The following is a 20,569-nucleotide window of genomic DNA, read 5'->3' as shown; positions in this document are numbered from 1 at the left end:
AGTCATTAAAAATGACAGAAATATTTAGACATGGGAATATATTCATAATATAGTGTTTGAAAATAGCAGTCGAATGTTTTGGTAAAACACTATGTAGTATTTTCCCATTTTTATTAAAGCATACATATATATATATGTGTGTATATATATATATATATACACATATATATATACATATACATATATAAATATATGCTTAAATAAAAGTCTAGAAGGGCTTGTTCAAACACTTCACAGTGGTTAGTTCTGGCTAAGGAGAATATGATGTTATTTCTTTTCTCTTGCTTAAGCAGAGTTTCTTGGCTTTCCGGCAACAAGCCTGCACACAGGCTATTGTCCACACTGCCCCATAGGCCTTTGGGTAACAGACCCTACTTGCCCACATTGGCCCACCCCCCACAGAGGTGGCATGTGACTTGGGCTGGGTGATATCAACTTGTGCCCCATTCCCCAGGCAATATGAATTGGCCAAAATGGACTTATAACCCAAACTAGGTCAAGTAAATTTTCCTAACTGGACCAACCAGGGGAGATTCCTTTTCCTCTGTGGTCATAAAGCTATAAGGAAAGGAACATACAGTCAATGACACCCATGAGCCCAGGTTCATGGAGAAGGCCAACTACCATAGAAGGGCATGCAGTGAGAGTGTCCTGGTCACAGGGAGTCCCTGGTGCCACAAATCTTCTATGCTCTGATCCTTCACAGTTAAATGAGGAAATACCTGCCCTTCATTTGCTAAAGTATGCTCAAGTTTGCTCATGTTTAAAAAGAAAGACATTTTAGAGGCGCATGGGTGGCTCAGTAGGTTAAGCATCCGACTCTCGATTTCCTCGGGTCATGATATCACGGCTCATGGGTTCGAGCCCCCACATCAGGCTCCACGCTGACAGTGCAAAGCCTGCTTAGGATTCTCTCTCTCATTCTCTCTGACCCTCCCGCATTCTCGCTCTCAAAATAAATAAATAAACTTAAAAAATAATAATAAAGGGTTCCTGGGTGGTTCAGTCACTTAAGTGTCCAACTTTGGCTCAGGTCATGATCTCACAGTTTCTTGAGTTCAAGCCCCACGTTGGGCTCCACGCTAATAGTGTGGAGCCTGCTTGAGGTTCTCTGTCTCCTTCTCTCTCTCTGCCCCTTCCCCATGTGAACTGTCTCTCTCAAAGTAAATGAATAAACATAAGACACCTGGGTGGCTCAGTCGGTTAAGCATCCAACTTCGGCTCAGGTCATGCTCTCACAGCTTATGGGTTCGAGCCCCATGTCAGGCTCTGTGCTGACAGCTCAGAGCCTGGAGCCTGCTTGGGATTCTGTGTCTTTCTCTCTGCCCCTCCCTCGCTCACGTTCTGTCTCTCTCTGACTCTCAAAAATAAATAATAATAAATAAATAAACTTAGTAATAAATAAAAAGAAACACATTTTAAAAAATGCAATCTTTATCAGTGAATTGGGTTAAAAGCTTGAATAGACTGTAATAAACACCTTGTTCCATTTTCTGCCTTCTTTAAATCAGTCATGAATTCCTTTATGATAAGGAACCTTAGAGACCCAACTATAAATACACTCAAAAATACAATGTCTATAAAGATTTTAATACTCCCAAGCCACTGAGATACAAGTATAGTAAAGTATACTATTAAATGAAGCACCACTGACTCCTTGGTTTTTATAGAAATTTTCTGGAAAAAAAAAAAAAAAGAAATTTTTTCTCCGAGGGAAGAATTGTGAATACTAAAAACTGTAAGTCAGGTGAATGCAGCAAGTTTCTCTCACAGGAATCTAAGGATATATTAGTCTCCCCTCATCCAAGGGGATACACTCCAAGACCCCCAGTGGATGCCTGAAACCTCAGATAATCTGGTACACTATACACCACGTCTTTGCCTACACAGTTTAATTTATTATTAATTAATTAATTTAAACTGCCTACGACAGTTTAATTTATAAATTAGGTACAGTAAGACATTAACCACAATGACAATAAGACGGAACAACTGCAACAATATACTATAATAAAAGTCATGTGAAGGTAGTGTGTCTCTTTTGAAATATCTTCTTGCACTGCACTCAGCCTCTTCTTGTGATGATGTGAGATGATAAAAGGTCTACGTGATGAGATGAGGTGGGGGGAATGACGTAGGCATGTGACGTAATGTTAGGCTACTGCTGACCCGCTGACCATGTATGTCAGAAGGACGATCGTCTGCTTCCAGGTCACGGTCGACCTGGAGTCACTGAAAACTGCAGGTAACTGGCGTCTACTGTGTTCAGAACATAATTTTCTTTCTATGTACTGCCACTCTGTTGCTGATGCCTATGAGAGACTAATACTATAAAACATAAAGTACTGCTACAAAATAATGGAAAAACTGAAATGAAAACAATTTCAAAAGTAGTAACATTCAGCACACAATCCCTTATTTGGAACATTTCCATGAAAGAAGCATACAATCCTACTGAATGCAAATCAGTTTTCTCCATCGCCCCCCATAAATGTTGAATTTTTAAAGAATTTAAAGCCAACTCGGGGCGCCTGGGTGGCTCAGTCGGTTAAGCGTCCAACTTCGGCTCAGGTCATGATCTCGCGGTCCGTGAGTTCGAGCCCCACGTCGGGCTCTGTGCTGACAGCTCAGAGCCTGGAGTCTGTTTCAGATTCTGTGTCTCCCTCTCTCTGACCCTCCCCTGTTCATGCTCTGTCTCTCCCCGTCTCAAAAATAAATAAAACGTTAAAAAAAAAAAATTAAAAAAGAATTTAAAGCCAACTCAAATAAAAAAGATACACGATTCCAATATAAAATTTGCAGCCCTAATCAACATATAAACTTACCTGTCCAGTGCCAACTTCAAAAGACTCATAATCAACATGCACAGAAGACACATAAGCACCAACTGGAAGTTTCCTCTTGGACTCATTAGATTCTGAGGGGAGAGAAGCCATCTCTTTAGCTTTCTGAGCACTTTCCTCTTGCCCTTTTGTCGAAGCAGCCATCACTGCCTTCTTTTCTGATGCTGCTTTTTTCTGTTCCTGTGAAACACCAACAATTCATAACATAACCTTGAGGAAAAGTTCAGTTAATCAGCTATCACTATGAAACACGTTATGTTGATGGTAAGGAATCCTCAGTCATTTCTTAGGCAGTGTGGTGATTAGAGAAATGTCCTTTTTAGAGACACACACTAAATATTTAGGGAAGAAACACCAGGATTTCTACAATTTACTTTAAAATTCTTAAGAAAAAAGGGGCGCCTGGGTGGCTCAGTTGGTTGAGCATCCGACTTTGGCTCAGGTCATGATCTCACAGTTCATGAGTTCGAGCCCTGCATCGGCTCTGTGCTGACAGCTCAGAGCCTGAAGCCTACTTCAGATTCTGTGTCTCCCTCTCTCTGCCCCTTCCCTACTTTCTCTCTCTCTCTCTCCCAAAAATAAATAAACATAAATAAATAAAATGCTCAAGAAAAAAATGACTAAGAGACTAAGAAAAACAGCAAAACAGCAACAGTTAAATCTAAATACTGGCTATCATTATACTCTTCACTCTACTTTTCTTTTTTTTTTTTTTTTAATATATGAAATTTATTGTCAAATTGGTTTCCATACAACACCCAGTGCTCATCCCAAAAGGTGCCCTCCTCAATGCCCATCACCCACCCTGCCCTCCCTCCCATCCCCCATCAACCCTCAGTTTGTTCTCAGTTTTTAAGAGTCTCTTATGCTTTGGCTCTCTCCCACGCTAACCTCTTCTTTTTTTTTTTCCTTCCCCTCCCCCATGGGTTTCTGTTAAGCTTCTCAGGATCCACACAATCACTCTACTTTTCCATAGAACTTAGATTTTTAATAAAAAATGCCAACTTCTTCCTTTATGGTCTCAACTTTAGACAGATTAAAGTACCGTATAATTGTAAAATACATACTTCCCATAAAGATACGAATTTGGGGAGAAATTTCTTCATTCAACATGTTTACACCCATCATGTCTACATGGAGCCACTGACCAATTTTCCTCAAAACCATTTTGGGAAGAATGGACGAGCACCCTACAGCTAGAGTCACACGATGGAAAAACTACTCAGAGATAAAAAGGAATGAACTGCAAATGTTGCAACAACTGGATGAATCTGAAAAACATGATTGTGAGTAAAAGAAGCCAGATACAAGAACATATGATGCTGATTCCATTTATGTGAACTTGAAGAGCCAGCAAAACTCCACAATGATGGAAACCGAAGTAGTAATCATATGGCAGGAGGACTGGACTACAAAGAAGCATGAAAGAATTATCTGATGGCAGAAATGTTCTAACTCCCATCTTAGGTGGTGATTACACAGGTGCAAAAACGCTCAAAACTTCTGCGCTGAACAGAAGACCCACGTATTTCCATGAGTAAGGAAGTAACCAAAGCGTTAGGAGCCTCTGTGGAACAGGTGCGCCTCTGCAGTAATGAGATCAAGTCCACTCACACTGGTTTGTGAGCGCAGCCTGACACAGCAGCCCGACGGAGTCAGAGGAACGTGAGCAGCTGCCACGGGTGGACTGGCCTGTTCACCACAAGCCCACATCTCAGCGGCCCTCGCTCGCCAGGCCTCGCATGACTGCCTAAGTCTCTGCTTAAAAGGGCGCCTCAACAAAACAGCTGGCCAACCGATCTTGTCTATTAAGGACTTCCAAACACCAGGAAATCGGGAATCAAGTCTAACTGGTTAATTCTTTTTTTTTTTTTTTAACATTTATTTATTTTTGAGACAGAGAGAGACACAGCATGAACAGGGGAGGGGCAGAGAGAGAGGGGAACACAGAATCGGAAGCAGGCTCCAGGCTCTGAGCCATCAGCCCAGAGCCCGACGTGGGGCTCGAACTCGCGGACCGCGAGATCGTGACCTGAGCCGAAGTCAGACGCTTCACCGACTGAGCCACCCAGGCGCCCCACTAATTGGTTAATTCTTTAGCAAAAAGAGAATACAGAACTCTCTGCCAGCCTTCTTTTCCACTTCCCAACACACCCCCATCATCTCTCACTGAGTCACTGAATAATCACAATGACTGCTCTGAGATGTGTAACAGCCCCTCACTGCCCCACTGCCCGACAGCAGGGGTTCGCGAACCGCATCCCTCAGAAACTGGAGCAAGAGGTTTACGGGGGCTATATGAAACTATGGCCCAATTCACACACACAAAAATTTTTTTAATGAAGTCAATCCAATTTAAAAATGGGCAGCGGATTTAAATAGACATTTTCCCCTAGAAGACACACATACACATGGCAAACAGGTACACGAAAATATGTTCCACATCACTCATCATCAGGGGAATGCAAATCCAACGCACAATGAGGCATCACCTAACAACTGTTAGAATGGCTATCGTCAACAACGGCAAGAGATAACTAGTGTTGGAAATAACGTGGAGAAAAGGGAAAGCTTGTGCACTGTTCATGGCAATGCTACCTGGCGTAGCCACTACAGAAAACAGTATGGAAGTTCCCACCAAAATTAAAAGTAGATATACTATATGATCTCTAGAGGGATAACCAAATCAAACAAAATCACGGTCTCGAAAAGACATCTTCTACCCCCATGTTCATTACAGCATTTTTTACACAACAGCCAATATATGAAAGCAACCTAAGTGTCCACTGATGGATGAATGAATAATGTTTTGGTGGGTGTGTGTATAAATCTGTGTGTGTGTGTATCTGTGTGTGTGTATATACACGTAGGAATAGTATCTATCAACAAAAAAGAAAGGAATCTTACCACTTGCAACATGGATGGACCTTGAGGGCATTATGACAGGTGAAATAAGAAAGAGAAACACAAATGCTATATGATCTCACTTAAGTGTGGAATCTAAAAATCAACAAACTTATAAAACTTGAGAACCATTTGGTGTAGCCAGAGATAACGGCTGGAGGGTACGAGAAATGGGTAAAGGGGGTTAAAAAGTACAATCTTCCAGGTATAGCATTTAAAAAAACCTTTTTAACCAAGCTGATAACAGAATTGTTTCAATTTTAAGCTGACCTCCAATTTTTTTTCCTTTAGCCCTCCATATCAGCCAGTAGGCCCTAGCCAATAGCAAAAGAAAGCAAATGTTAATGGCAAAACCAGGAAGGAATCAAAATGTCAAAAACTCATTTATCACAGACACATTGCTCATGGCTGAAATTTTATAATGTGGTTTATGGTACATATTTTTAAATTTTAACATGTCTAAAATAAAAATTAAACTTCAGACTACACAGATGATTTGATACTAAGTCGTAATTTGTGACAGAACTAATAAGCAGGAGAGTATTTCATGGTATTTCTTTAAAAGCACCATGACTTTTATGGCACCTAGGTGGCTCAGTTGGTTACACATCCAACTCTTGATTTTGGCTCAGGTCATGATCTCCTGGTTTTTGAGATCAAGCCCCGTGTCGGGCTCTGCATTGACAAGCTTGGAGCCTGCTTAGGAGTCTCTCTCCCTCCCTCTCTGCCCCTCCCCCTGCTCACATACATATGCACTCTCCCTCTCTCTCAAAATCAATAAATAAACTTTAAAAAAAAAAAAGTACCATGACTTTCATGGCCATAAAAACATGCTTGAGAACCACTCCCTTATAAAAGAAAATCCAAACTCCAACACCTGCCATTCCCGCCTCCAGGAACCTTTGTCCTACAGTATTCCCAATTCACCTGTTTCAGCCCCAGGAAAACACAAGCCCACTCCTGGAAAGCCATCTCCCCTAATCCTCTCTCTCCTTCAAGCTCAAGCATCAGCATTTGGAGGAGTCTTCTCTCCCCATTCCCAGCCCCTTCTCCCCAGGCCAGAAATACCACCCCTCCCCTGGCTGACAGCACAGACGACGCTCTGTTCCAGGACCGATGCATCATTTGTGGTCAAATCTCTGCCCCTAACTAGACCACATAACCTTGTTCGTCTCCAAATCCCAAATACCGAGCATGGTGCCTGACCCAAAAGATATTCATAAGATGCCGAATAACTCAACTACACAAGCTAATCGTAACAAATCAGTTCTATGACTTTATAGTCCTATTGCGCATAAAGTGACGTATGTGAAGTTCCAAACACGGGACACAAATAGAAGAACCACAGAAATTCAAAAGATGGAAGGATCAACAGAGACCATGATAACAACAATAAAAATAAAGTAGCCACCCTAAGTGCTAATTTTTCTAAGTATTGAGAAAATCTGTCAAATTAATTTGATTAATAAATGAAAATTAAACAAGTGAGTTTTTTCCCAGTTGTTCTATTTCTTTCTGCATGCTTTTTAGTTGTGGCTTTGTTTTGTATTGTTAAGAATTTTTGCTTTTTGGTTGTTACTAATTTAATGAGATTTTACTGGTCTGTTGTTTCTTTAGATGGTGAGGCCTGAGAAGGGAGAACATGAGCTAACGTTTACTGGGGGCAGAGCCGACACGTATGACTTCATCCTCACTGCAGCTCTATAAGGAAGGTTTTACAAATGAGGGAAACAAAGGATCTGAAAAGTGAAGCAATTTGCTCATGAGTAAGTAGCGAGTAAGTAGTTGAACTGGGAACTAGTGTGACCAATCCATCTTCCTGTCCAGGGCCTACCCAGTGTTTGCACCAGGAAATCCCCAAATACCAATTTTAAAACTGCAAGTCATTTGGCCTGGGAATTCTCTCGGTTCCAGGAAAATCAGGATGGTCAGTTACCCTAACTAGGACTGAAATTCAGCTCTGGCTGCCTCCAAAGTCTTGGCCTCCGTCAACATGACTGTGCCCTCGGGCAGGGAGCACACCCGCTGGCCTAACCATACCAGTATCAACGCAAACTTCCAAAATACAAAGGAGCTAGTCAAAGATGGGTTTGAGTTTCTATTTTTAGGGCAGAAATCAACTTTACCAGTTTAACCGCTTTCTGTTTTACAAAGTTAGCTATCTTCTTTCTGGGTCCAAGGGGTATGCCCATCTCCTTCAGGTCATCAACTGTGCACATAAGCTTTAAAAGGAAACAGATAAGCACATTAGTTAATTGGTCTAATGACAGATAAGCTGCAACTGAAATAAGGAAATGATAACAAGGACCCATATCACTGAAAGCAATCTAAGATCCAGTCGATTTTTTAAAAGTCCATTTGTTTTTAAATCATGGATTAATTTCGGTTGTAAAATCTGGGGCCTCCACATCTAAACCATTCTATTTATTTTTGGCTGAAAATACATGTGTGTTGTACAAAATTCAAAAGCTACAGTCGGGCAGACAATGAAGTCTCTCCCCTCCCCTCCTGTCCTCACCACCCCTCTCAGGAGCCACTGCTGACAAGCTGCTCTCCTTCCAGAGACACCTTCTGTATATACAACACCTATGTGGTTTTCCTTGTATGTGTAGCCTGCTATACAAACAGGACTAAACTGTGCGCTTTTCTCATAACATACCTTAGGAATCATTTCACACCAGTATTTCTGACACCACCTTATTTATTCACAGCTGCAGGTATTCCATTGTGTGCATGCACCATTAATTATTTCACTGGTGCCCTACTGGTGGACATGGAAGGTGTTTCTGAGGTTTTGCTATTATAAACAGTGCTGCAGTGAATACCCTTGTAGAAATTCTCGTGTAGGGGCGCCTGGGTGGCTCAGTCGGTTACGTGTCCAACTTCAGCTCAGATCATGATCTCACCATTCGTCAGTTCGAGCCCCAAGCCCCACATCGGGCTCTGTGCTGACAGCCCAGAGCCTGGAGCCTGCTTCCGATTCTGTGTCTCCCACTCTCTCTCTGTCCCTCCCCTGCTTATGATCTTTCAAAAATAAACGTTAAAAAAAAAAAAAAAAAAAAAAAAAAAAAAATATATATATATATATATATATATATATATATATATACATATAATAGTTTTTTTTAAAAATTCTTCTGTAAACACTTTTTTTTTTCCTTCACCTATCTTCCTACTGTGTTGATGGGCTTTGTGGAACTATTTTGTAGGAGCTTTGAATAATAAGGAAATAAACTCTTTGCCCAGAAAGGATGTTCCAAATATTCTTCTTAATCTATTGCTGGCCGTTAGATGTTGTTTAGGGCATCTCCTGCTATGCAATTTTTCTCTTATGGCTTCTGGGTTTTGTGTCCTACCTAGAAGCATTCCCAGATTATACTAAAAAACAAACAAAACTCCTGCCTTCCATTTTTTAAACATGTAAGTTTCTGCATTATCTGAAATGTATTATGATGTAAGAATGTCCAAACCATTCTTAATGTTTGATCTTACATACAGGAAAAACAATTTTAAACAGAAACGAACGAAACTATCATCGGTACCAGAGATTCCATGTCAATCTTTTCCTTTTCAAAAGTGCTAACATATTCAGAGAGGCTAAGTGCTTCCAGAGTTTCTTGCAAACTTAGGACTTCTTCATTTTCAACATCAAGGTCACAAGACTCATCCAAAGTCAGCTTTGACTCTTCAGGCATCTCAAAAAAAAAAAAAGTCAAGGGAACATTACAAAGCTCAGAAAAACTTCCGCAAAATGTCTCCTGACCTACAGAAAATCTTAAACAATTTTGCTCCACAAAGAAATCCATTTTAGGTAATTTATCATCCAAAGTTTGAATATTCTGAAAAAGAATATAAATTTAATAAATCATTCTCACTCCTGTTTTCTACAGTAATTTGCTTAACATTTTTTAAAATCCTAAACTTTCTCTCACATTTAAATTTATGATCCAGAAGAAAGAAAAGTGAGAAACTCCAACAAGCTACATGATCCTATCATACCTATAAACCTCAGGATAATTTGATTTATAAAAACATTTCAGGAGCACCTGGCTGGCTCAGTCAGAAGACTATGACTCTTGATTTCAGGATTGCGAGTTCAAGCCCCACGGTGGGTGTAGAGATTGCTTAAATAAATAAACTTTAAAAAAAATTTTTTCTGGGAAAGTTCAGACTTTAATAAACTCTTCAGCTTCACTTCTAAATCTGAATGTTAATCAGGCCATACCTGCTTTTCCTGAAAATGTGGCTGCTTCACAACTCCATTAGCAACAGCAAAAGGCCCAGGAGACTTTGACAAATTCAAATCTTTTTGATTAGATAGGATGTCAAATAATATTAAAGAACCTAGAAAAAAAAATGCGTTTTGCTTTATAATGTACTAATAATTTTGTAACACTAATTATCATTTTTTTTTACAAAGTCCCTAGGCAGAAGTCATACAAAAGTTAAATGTCATTCAAGATCTGATCATCAATATCATTGTTTTACCACATAGCAAAATAAACTAAAATACAAAGCATTCCTAGGTAATTGAAAAGCAAAAGCAGAATCTAACTAGACTCACCGCATTCATGTCTGCCCTTTATAAAACTTAAAACCTGGGGCACCTGGGTGGCTCAATCGATTGAGCATCTGACTTTGGCTCAGATCACAACCTAATGGTTCGTGGGTTTGAGCCTCGCGTTGGGTTCTGTGCGGACAGCTCAGGGCCTGTAGCCTGCTTCGGATTCTGTGTCTCCCACTGTCTCTGTTCCTGCCCCACTCACACTCCGTCTCTCTCTCAAAAATAGACATTAAAAAAAGAATTAAAAAAAAATTAAAACCTGTAATTCTAAATCTCACACTAACATTGTCACCCTCTCTAAAAGCAGTGAGGACTCAACAAAAATCATGTTTAAAATGTGGATATTTGGGGCACCTGGGTGGCGCAGTCGGTTAAGCGTCCGACTTCAGCCAGGTCACGATCTCGCAGTCCGTGAGTTCGAGCCCCGCGTCAGGCTCTGGGCTGATGGCTCGGAGCCTGGAGCCTGTTTCCGATTCTGTGTCTCCCTCTCTCTCTGCCCTCCCCCGTTCATGCTCTGTCTCTCTCTGTCCCAAAAATCAATAAAAAACGTTGAAAAAAAAAAAAAAATTTAAAAAAAAAAAAAATAAAATGTGGATATTTGACAGTTTTACCTAAACTGTGACCAGCAACAGAGACTCCTCCTTTAAAGTCTGGATTCCGACTCATAAAAAGTGCATGTAGACGGTTGATCTCCATGCTCACTTTTTCCACAATCGTCTGACAGTAGGTGGGGCTATTGTAAAATAAAATATCTAGCAAGGTTTCATTGGTAAAGTGACGAAATCGACCAATACTTGGTAAGGTGATTTTCTTAATATTCCTGTTTAAAGAGAAGAAAAAGTATATTCAGTCAGTAGCCACCTTAAACCTATAGATTTTTTAAAGTTTAGATCCTGATTTCTAAATACACAATGAGTAAAGGAATCCCATAGGCTAATTATGAGCTGATTCTGTAGACAGTTATTATAAATGAATCAAGATAAAGCAAAAATTATGTGTGCCTATAGCTATACTATGACTTTGGGGCTTCATGAAGAGTTATTACATAAAAGAACGCCTACGTAAAAACTTAAATTTTATTTTTAAAGATGAAAGGCTACTCTTCCATTTTTCTTCCAATTAAGTGGAAATGAGGACACCTGACAAAAACTGCAGCGGAAAGGACAACAGGGAATATAACGGAGAATCAGAAAGCAGCTTCATGCACTGAAAAATCTTTCCTGATTTGAGAATGGAGGTAGCCAAGTTCATGAACATCCACGTGGAGAGAAAACACCCTCATAATAGGGCCTGCCTGGAATAACATATGGAATAACACAGAATGCCGTTTGTATAATTAGTTTTATTAAACTACGTGCCTTGAAACATTATGATGTTCACTAAAACCCAGACATGTTATTAGCCCTGTGCCCCAGCAGAAATGTTTACCTCAGTCTGTGTTTCTCAACTGGGAGCACTCAAAACTGAGTGGGACACTAACTTGTCGTAGTGCCTACAGAGTGCTGCTGGTCTTTAACAACGACTGGAGATGTCTTTGGCTGTTATGGGTTCGAGGCCAGAGGACGGGGTGCGTGCTGTTGTTGTCTAGTGGGCAGAGGCCAGGATGTTCCTAAATGTCCTACAACATACAGGACAGCACCCTGTCTCAACTACTACAGGTGAGAATAGTATTCTAAAACTGGCTTAAGTTCCTTAGATTCTCAGGGCACCTGGGTGGCTCGGTCAGTCAGGTGTCTGACTTCGGCTCAGGTCATGATCTCACATCTCATGGGTTCGAGCCCCACGTCAGGCTCTGTGCTGACTCGGAGCCTGGAGCCTGCTTCGGATTCTATGTCCCCTCACTCTCTGCCCCTCCCCCGCCTCATGCTCGGTCTCTCTCTCTCTCTCTCTCTCTCTCTCATAAACATTAAAAAAAAAATTCCTTAGAGTCTCTTATTTATAACAGGAACACATACATATGCCTACACACATGTGCAAAAACACACATGTAAACACACACAGATAAGTAGCATATAAACATTAACAGCCAGTATTTAAATCGTATGTCAGGGCAACTAGAACATTTAAATAAAGGACTGTATTTGTTGAATATATCTGTTGAAGCTACAACAAACTATTTTATATTATGGTTTAAATCTTGAATCTAAGTGTGACTAATCCGAACGACAAGTTATCAAAGTCCACAAACCTGTCAACACCTGTGGCGTCCCCACCCAAGGAACTGTGCCAATGAACAGGAAGAAACTCCACTCTGCTTACTTTCCGATCGTCTAAAGATTTCTTGAAATGTGTCTGCAGCAATTTCAGAGAAACCACCCGAAAATCATCCACTTAAAAAAAAAAAAAAAAAAAAAATTCAGGAAGACAAATTAAATAGGTTAAATTTTCCCAGCTTGACAGGTAGTTAGCAATTCCCATTAACTATGCCAGTATGCTTTATAACAAACTTCTTAAGGAAAAAAAATAAGAATGACAAAATCAGTCCAATAAAGAAAAAACCCAACTTTTAGGAAGCTCTTTTCAACTTGTCAATAGTTTAGAGGAATATGTAAACGAATTAACTTAACTACCACTTCTGGAAGGCAGCGTGGCACTGTGGGTACAGACTCTGGAATCAAACTACCTGCCACTGGACCCCTGCCCAAGAACCCACAGACCACGAAAGCAGAAAAGCTAACTTGCGCTTACAGGCCTCAGTGCCGCACCTACCGGTGCAGAGGACAGACACCCCCAGGGTTTATTGGGAGAGGTAAGTAAAATTGACAAACGCAAAATGCCTGGCACAAACCAAGTATTGAATAAATACGAACTATTATACAAATATAAAAACAAAACTTCAAAAATGTAAGTAAACAGGCAGATTCACTGTTCCATTAAACAACTTCTTTCAACTAATTCACTTTAAATTTAAAGCTCAAAGCATAGGTATTCCCAGTTGCTAGAGGTGCTTAGGCAGAGGGTGTCTGTCAGGAAAGGCTAAATCATTTCAAAGATCTACCTAATTCTAATTATTCTAATTCTTCACATTCTAGGATTTTATGAGTTACACGTATCATAAGAGCAAATCAAGTACAAATTATTTCCCAGTGACCATTTAAAAATCTCCCCTTACAGTTCCTCAGCCGGTAGTACACAGCTGGAAACTATCTTAAAAATGAACATTTAGGGGCACCTGGTGGCTCAGTCGGTTGGGCGACCGACTTTGGCTCAGGTCATGATCTCACGGCTCGGCTCGTGAGTTCGAGCCCCACGTCGGGCTCTGTGCTGACAGCTCAGAGCCTGGAGCCTGCTTCCGATTCTGTCTCCCTCTCTCTCTGCCCCTCCCCCACTCATGCTCTGTCTCTCTCTGTCTCAGAAATAAACATTTAAAAAAAAATTTATTTTTAATGAACATTTAGTTTTGAGTGAACAGCTCTATCTTAGAAAATATTTTGCCAGGTATTTTCTATTTGTTTTAACATAAGGGTGTCACCTTTCGAATGTCTCTGAATAATACCAGAAAATGATACTTGTTCCAGGAAAAAAAAAAAAAAAATGAACATTTCAATGTTCTTCTGTTAGTTCTCAAGTCATCGCATGAAATAAAATGACTAACTTACCACATTCAATAATGCTTCTAAAGCGCAAGTCACACACAGGTCCAATGCCATGCACCATGAACACCAAATGGTCAACCCGAGGCATTTCTCCTACAAAAGAAATGCATACATGGCTATATACGTGCAATATTATAGATATCCCTTTTGTCACCACAAACTGGGCAAAGAACTGTAGGACCCTTCCATGCTAATAAGCTTTATTACTCTCTATGAGATGAGAAGAACAAAGCTCAAGGTCCACCTCGGTAAGTAACAGTGAACTAGACCAAGAAGTGGAGGAAGGTCACCCCTGATCCCAGAAGTTATGAGCATGTGATAATCATTAGTTTCGTGCCTACTGCATCTCCATAACCTTTGTGATTTCTTCAGGATTCCCCAGGAGACTACTAAGTCCCACATGGAAAAGCAATATGCCGATATAAAACTTTAAAATATTTCCCCCAGTGGGGCGCCTGGCTGGCTCAGCTGGAGGGGCATGCAACTCTTGATCTTAGGGTTGTGCTTTCAAGCCCCACACTGGGTATAGAGATTACTTAAATAAATAAATGTAATTAATTAAAATAAAGCATTTTCCCCAAATCCTTCCATTTCCCTATACAATATATATCCTGTATCGAGAGCATCTTCAAGATATATATAGGAAAATCAAGTTAAATCTATTATCTTACTCTGGCATATAGGAACATCTACAAGTTAAATTTACTATTTTACTCTGGTTATTTTGTTCAGATTCACAATGAGTACATTTATTTTATAATTTCATAAGACAATGAAACAAAAACGAAGTATGTAACTGTCAAAATAAAATGTGTATATTTTTTAATGTTTATTTTATTTTTGAGAGAGAAAACGCGCGTGCGCGTGCCAGTACAAGCAGGGGCGGGGCAGGGAGAGGGGGACAGGATCTGAAGCGGGCTCTGTACTGACAGCAGAGAGACCGATGCGGGGCTCAAACTCACCAACCACAAGATCATGACCTGAGCAGAAGTCAGACATTTAACCAACCGACCACCCAGGTGCCCCTGAAATGTGTCATTTTGAATGGTGCAACAGGAGAAACCAAAGCATATACACTGGAGCAGGGGTTGACCAAACAGGCCAAATCTTGCTCACTGCCTGTTCTTTACAAAGCTTTACTGGAACACAGCTATGCTCATTTGTTTATATACTATCTATGGATGCTTTCGCACTGCAATGGCAGAGTTGAGTAGATGCGACCAAGTCCATATGGCCTGAAATATTTACTATTTGCTCCTTAACAGAAAAAGTTTGCAAACTTGCACTGGAGTAATACAAGGTAGATAAGGCATAACCAAAAAAAAGCCCAAATGTATTGCCAAAAGCCTGGTTTCAACCAGCAAAATGTTTCTTCACAACAATACGTATTTTAGAATTTACATTACATGGTTTGTATATCTTCAACAGGATTCTCAACTTAAAAATTAAGAGAGAGAAAATAGGATAAAAAGAAAGATATGTGCCAACCTGGCTGATTTCTGCATGTTACAGCAGGTATTCCTAATAATTGCTCCCTTTTTCATCATTCTAAAAATGATGCTACAATAGAGGAGTCGAAAAAAGACCTTGGCCCTAAGCAAACTATACACACCATCAGGAATTTCATCAAGGTTATCATCAATTCCACGCTTTACAACCCTGGGCCTTGTCTGTCCATCTTGTGTGGTTCCCCATTCATCTGGCACTGATGAAGGCTGGAACTGAACAATAACCTTCAAGACATGACAGAAGGATTATGACAGAGCTCACAACCAAGTGCATTTCCACTACAGGCTAAATAATTTATTTCAATACATACTAAACTACTTCATAGTATGAATAATTTATAAATCAAGTACTCGTATTGTTCTCCCAACACCAATTTTATAACAGTCCTACTAGAGTTCATTAACCATTAAAACTAGGCAAATCAATACCATTACCTCCAATGCGTATACTGGAAAATACTACAACTAAATCAGAAGTAGTATACCTTGATTTTAAAAATGTAACGTAATAATCCAGGGTTATGCATAAGAAATTAAGGAAAAGTTACCTAGAAGAGAAGAATCTTTACCTAACAAAAATACTTAAGGCATAATCCTTTAAATAGCAAGATTCTCAATTAATTTACAAAGTTCAATTTCAATGCCAAAAACTGATATATCCACCACTTTTTAGGAAAACACATATCCTGTTAAACCAACTGTATTGAACTTAGTCCTATGTCACACAGAAAATTTTCTTCAAAAAAAATAAAGGATGCATGTAAGATGGTATGCAAAATGTTTGTGTTTGCATCAAAAACAAATGAAAAACAAAAGGTTAAGAGTAGTTACTAACAGGAGGAGAAAAAGGAAATGCAGAGTAAGAGGCTTTTATTCTTGATTTGATACCTTTTTATATTGTTTCAATTTTGTTGGCAAATGAATGTTTTTATTTTTATTTATTTCAGTATCAATAAGAACTACGGAAGTGATGAGATTAAAATTACTTTTGTTTTCTTTTATGCTTTTCTAAAATAAATAAATAAATAGCCTATGTTCTGAGAAACTATGGTATGCCAAGTACTATGCTAGAAATTACTTCGTTTTATTTAAAATATGATCCTGACCCTGGGAACATTGAAGTAAATCTTATCACAGGTGAGGAACCTGGAACTCAGAGAGACTAAGTGTGGTAAATGAAAGACCACCACTAATCGAGATCTTAAAAAAAAATAAATTCATGGAGACAATATGAACAAAAATAGGAAGAACATATTTTTAAAAGGTGAAATGAGACATCATCAAGTGGAGGGTGGGTAAACTGTGAGGCACACTAAGCTTTAGCGGACACACAGACATCAACAGCCTCATGAGAAAAATTCAAATTTCATTTTTGTTTCTACGATCAATGTGGATAAGTAAGCTTTTAAAAGCCACGTGCTTGTTACAACTAGATCCCTACAGAAGTTAACAAAAATGAGCATTTATCTACAAATCAAAGCCACACTGAGATACCACCTCACACCGGTCAGAGTGGCTAAAATGAACAAATCAGGAAATTATAGATGCTGGAGAGGATGTGGAGAAATGGGAACCCTCTTGTCCTGTTGGTGGCTGGTGCAGCCACTCTGGTAAACAGTGTGGAGGTTCCTCAAAAAATGAAAAACAGACCTACCCTATGACCCAGCAATAGCACTGCTAGGAATTTACCCAAGGGATACAGGAGTGCTGATGCATAGGGCACTTGTACCCCAATGTTTATAGCAGCACTTTCAACAATAGCCAAATTATGGAAAGAGCCTAAACGTCCATCAACTGATGAATGGATAAAGAAGATGCGGTTTATATATACAACGGAATACTCCCTGGCAATAAGAATGAAATCTGGCCATCTGCAGCAATGTGGATGGAACTGGAGGGTATTCGCTAATTGAAATAAGTCAGGCAGAGAAAGACAGATACCATATGTTTTCACTCGTATGTGCATCCTGAGAAACTTAACAGAAGACCATGGGGGAAGGGAAGGGGAAAAAAAAAGTTACAGAGAGGGAGGGAGGCAAACCATAAGAGACTCTTAAATACTGAGAACAAACTGAGGGTTGATGGGAGGTGGAGGAGAGGGGAAAGTGGGTGATGGGCATTGAGGAGGTCACCTGTTGGGATGAGCACTGGGTGTTGTATGGAAGCCAATATGACAATAAATTATATTTAATATAAAAAAAGGAGCATTTATCAACCACATTCAATAAAATATTTATTGAAAGGAACCTTACACTTTAATATCTTTTTTTTTTTTCCTTAACACTTTAATATCTTAAACATTAACATTACCTTTGGATTGTGCATAACGATGGTCTCTCCGCTTGGGAACTCTAATCTACGGTGCCACTGATTGGTGGTTACTGCTTTTTTATATTCAGCCTAAAATAACAGAAACATATAAGCCAATAAGACAAATCTATGCCACGGTGAGAAAAAGTGTGGAAGAAAAGTAGAACCATGATGATGATAAAAATAACGTAACAGCAGTTCCCATGTGCTATTTATCATCCTTGTCTGTCATTTTACGTACATGATCTTATTTAATTAATTACTCTCAATCACTCCTAAATAAGATTATCCTCAGTACATACAGGAGAGAACAAAGGTTTACCCAGTCTATTAGTTTCCTAGAGCTGCTATAACAAAGTACCACAAAATGAATGGCTTAAAACAATAGAAATGTACTGTCTCGGAGTGCCTGGGTGGCTCAGTCAGTTAATCCTCCGAATTCAGCTCAGGTCATGATCTCACGGTTCGTGGATTCGAGCCCCGCATCAGGCTCTGTGCTGATAGCTCAAAGCCTGGAGCCTGCTTCGGATTCTGTGTCTCCCTTGCACGCTGCCCCTCCCCCACTTGCACTCTGTCTCTTTCCCTCTCAAAAATAAATAAACATTTTAAAAATTTAAAAAAACAAAAACATAAAAAAAAAAAAATGTACTGTTTCACAGTTCCAGAGGCTAGAAGTCTGAAGTCAAGTGTCAGCCAGGGCCGTATCCCTCTGAAACCTATAGAAGACTCCTTACTCCTTCCTTGCCTCTTCCTAGCTTCTGGTGCTTTGCCAGCAATCTTTAGTGCTTTTGCTTTAAAGATGCAACACTCCAATTCTCTATTTTTACTTGGTATGATGTCAAGTCATATTGGATTAGGGGCCGAACCTTTTCCAGAATGATCTCATCTTCACTAACTATACCTGCAAGCACCCTATTTCCAGGCAAGATCACATTCTGAGGTGCTACAGGTTAGGGCTTCAACATATCTTTTGTGGGGTGCAAAGGAGGACACGATTCAACCCCTCAGTAGACATTTTAAGTTCACAGTTGCACGAGATCGCAGGCATAAAGTAGCACGGGCAGAACCGCAGTTCACTCCCACCCTCAAATTTCTGACTCCAAAGACTGGACTGTTGAACAATTTTCTTTCTAGGGAAGATTAACATTTTAGGGGCCCCTTTCAACGTTAACATAGTGTTGTTTTAATGTTTTCTGTTAGTGCCAGTTATCTCAGTTTTAATAACTACTACATTAAAAAATAGTAAGTAGGAGCGCCTGGGTGGCTCAGGCAGTTAAGCGTCCAACTCTCGATTTCAGTTCAGGTCACGATCTCACGGGTGGTTGGATCAAGCCATGCGTCGGGTTCTACGCTGACAGCCCTGAGCATGCTTGGGATTCTCTCTCTCTCTCTCTCTCTCTCTCTGCTCATACCTTGCTCACACGTGCTCGCACATACCCGCTCTCTCTCAAAATAAATAAAAGTTAAAAAAAAAATAGCAACTAAAGTGTTCTGTATCTCATTTCCAGTGTACGTAAATTGAATTCATTTATTAATTCAACCATTAAGTAGAATTATCGTAAGAAATGAATGCAATTATGTGAAACATTAACCACCAGTTTTAGAATGGCTAAGTCTTAAAACATTTGTTTCTATTCCGTTTTCTATCTATTTTCAAAAATCAGAAGTTAAGCTCAAGTCTTTTACTGAACAGTGATCAGAAAAGAATCCATGTGCTTGGCACGTGCTTTGAACAACAGATCCCAGCAGACTAAGTTGGTTTGAATGTTTGATACAAGTATCTAGTTTCTAGATCTGTGATACGCCCCTATAAAACAGTCTACCTTCAGCTACTGAGGCCATGATTAGCACCTCATCTGAACAAAGGCACCACTGAAAAAGCAGTCTTCTCTGTGAACAGCATCAAAACAGGCTCTTCAAAAGCCTGCTTTGTTGTGAGTGGTGTCACGTGAGGCTCCCATGTATACAGGGCCTACGGTTTTGAAGGAAAGCATAAAAGAATGAAGCCCACGTACCTCTAGTTTTTCACTGAACTCCTCCGTATAGGGAATAAATCTGCTGTCTGTGTCCCCTTTGTAAAACCAAGTACAGCGTCTGACTTCCGCCGGCTCCTCTTCCCAGTACACAGCCTTCCTCAGTCGATCATAGAGATAAACGTCATAGCGCCCTCCATCTGTGCCTAGAACCACACTCTCAGGGTCCGGCTGGACTGGAGCACAAAGTTCACGTTTTAGCCCGACAGTTACAAGGCAGGTTGAAAAATGATAAGTAATGAAAAAAAATAAATGAACTTTAAAAAGTAAAAGTAATAAATAATGAATATGGTGGCTAGTTGACCCTTAATGACACAGAACTAAGTTCATTCGTGTTTAAAAATTAAAGTTTGGGGTGCGTGGGTGGCTCAGTCAGTCAAGCGTCCAACTTCGGCTCAGGTCACGATCTCACGCCTCGTGAGTTCGAGCCCCGCGTCGGGCTCTGTGCTGGCAGCTCAGAGCCTGGAGCCTGTTTCAGATTCTGTGTCTCCCTCTCTCTCTCTGACCCTCCCCCGTTCATCCTCTGTCTCTCTCTGTCTCAAAAGTAAATAAATGTTAAAAAAAAAAAAAAAAATTAAAAAAAAATAAATGAATAAAAATTGAAGTTTAACATTAATTTGTGCTACTCAAAATTATGACTCTTCCTAAGTGAATTAAAAATAGCCGGAGCAGAGGTGTGAAGTAGGACCATAAAACAATTCAAATTAAAAATAAATAAATAGATAAAATAAGATGATAATTCAAATAACTGGATTTTCTTTTTTTAATCCAAGCAGCAAGTCTCCATGAGGTATGCTTCCAGAAGGTATTG

At 39.8% G+C, this 20,569-nt stretch overlaps 1 protein-coding gene across 3 annotated transcripts in view; it reads right to left on the bottom strand.

Annotated features, from left to right (window-relative positions):
* LOC122201959 (SEC23 interacting protein) overlaps positions 1-20,569 on the bottom strand; it is a 42,905-nt gene that overhangs the window by 13,943 nt on the left and 8,393 nt on the right. For all 3 annotated transcript variants that reach the window (XM_042908016.1, XM_042908017.1, XM_042908018.1), the window contains exons 4-13: positions 19,741-19,934; positions 17,726-17,815; positions 15,520-15,640; positions 13,911-14,000; positions 12,500-12,641; positions 10,923-11,131; positions 9,973-10,091; positions 9,290-9,442; positions 7,874-7,969; positions 2,826-3,023 (exon numbers count right to left, since the gene is read on the bottom strand). In XM_042908016.1, the coding sequence (XP_042763950.1) occupies positions 2,826-3,023; positions 7,874-7,969; positions 9,290-9,442; positions 9,973-10,091; positions 10,923-11,131; positions 12,500-12,641; positions 13,911-14,000; positions 15,520-15,640; positions 17,726-17,815; positions 19,741-19,934 (1,412 nt within the window). The remainder of the gene's footprint in view (positions 1-2,825; positions 3,024-7,873; positions 7,970-9,289; positions 9,443-9,972; positions 10,092-10,922; positions 11,132-12,499; positions 12,642-13,910; positions 14,001-15,519; positions 15,641-17,725; positions 17,816-19,740; positions 19,935-20,569) is intronic.

This window comes from Panthera leo, chromosome D2, assembly GCF_018350215.1.
Source record: "Panthera leo isolate Ple1 chromosome D2, P.leo_Ple1_pat1.1, whole genome shotgun sequence".
In the NCBI taxonomy this organism is placed as follows: Eukaryota; Metazoa; Chordata; class Mammalia; order Carnivora; family Felidae; genus Panthera; species Panthera leo.
Note: the sequence above shows the minus strand (reverse complement) of the source record. Positions and strands in the feature narration are given on the sequence as shown.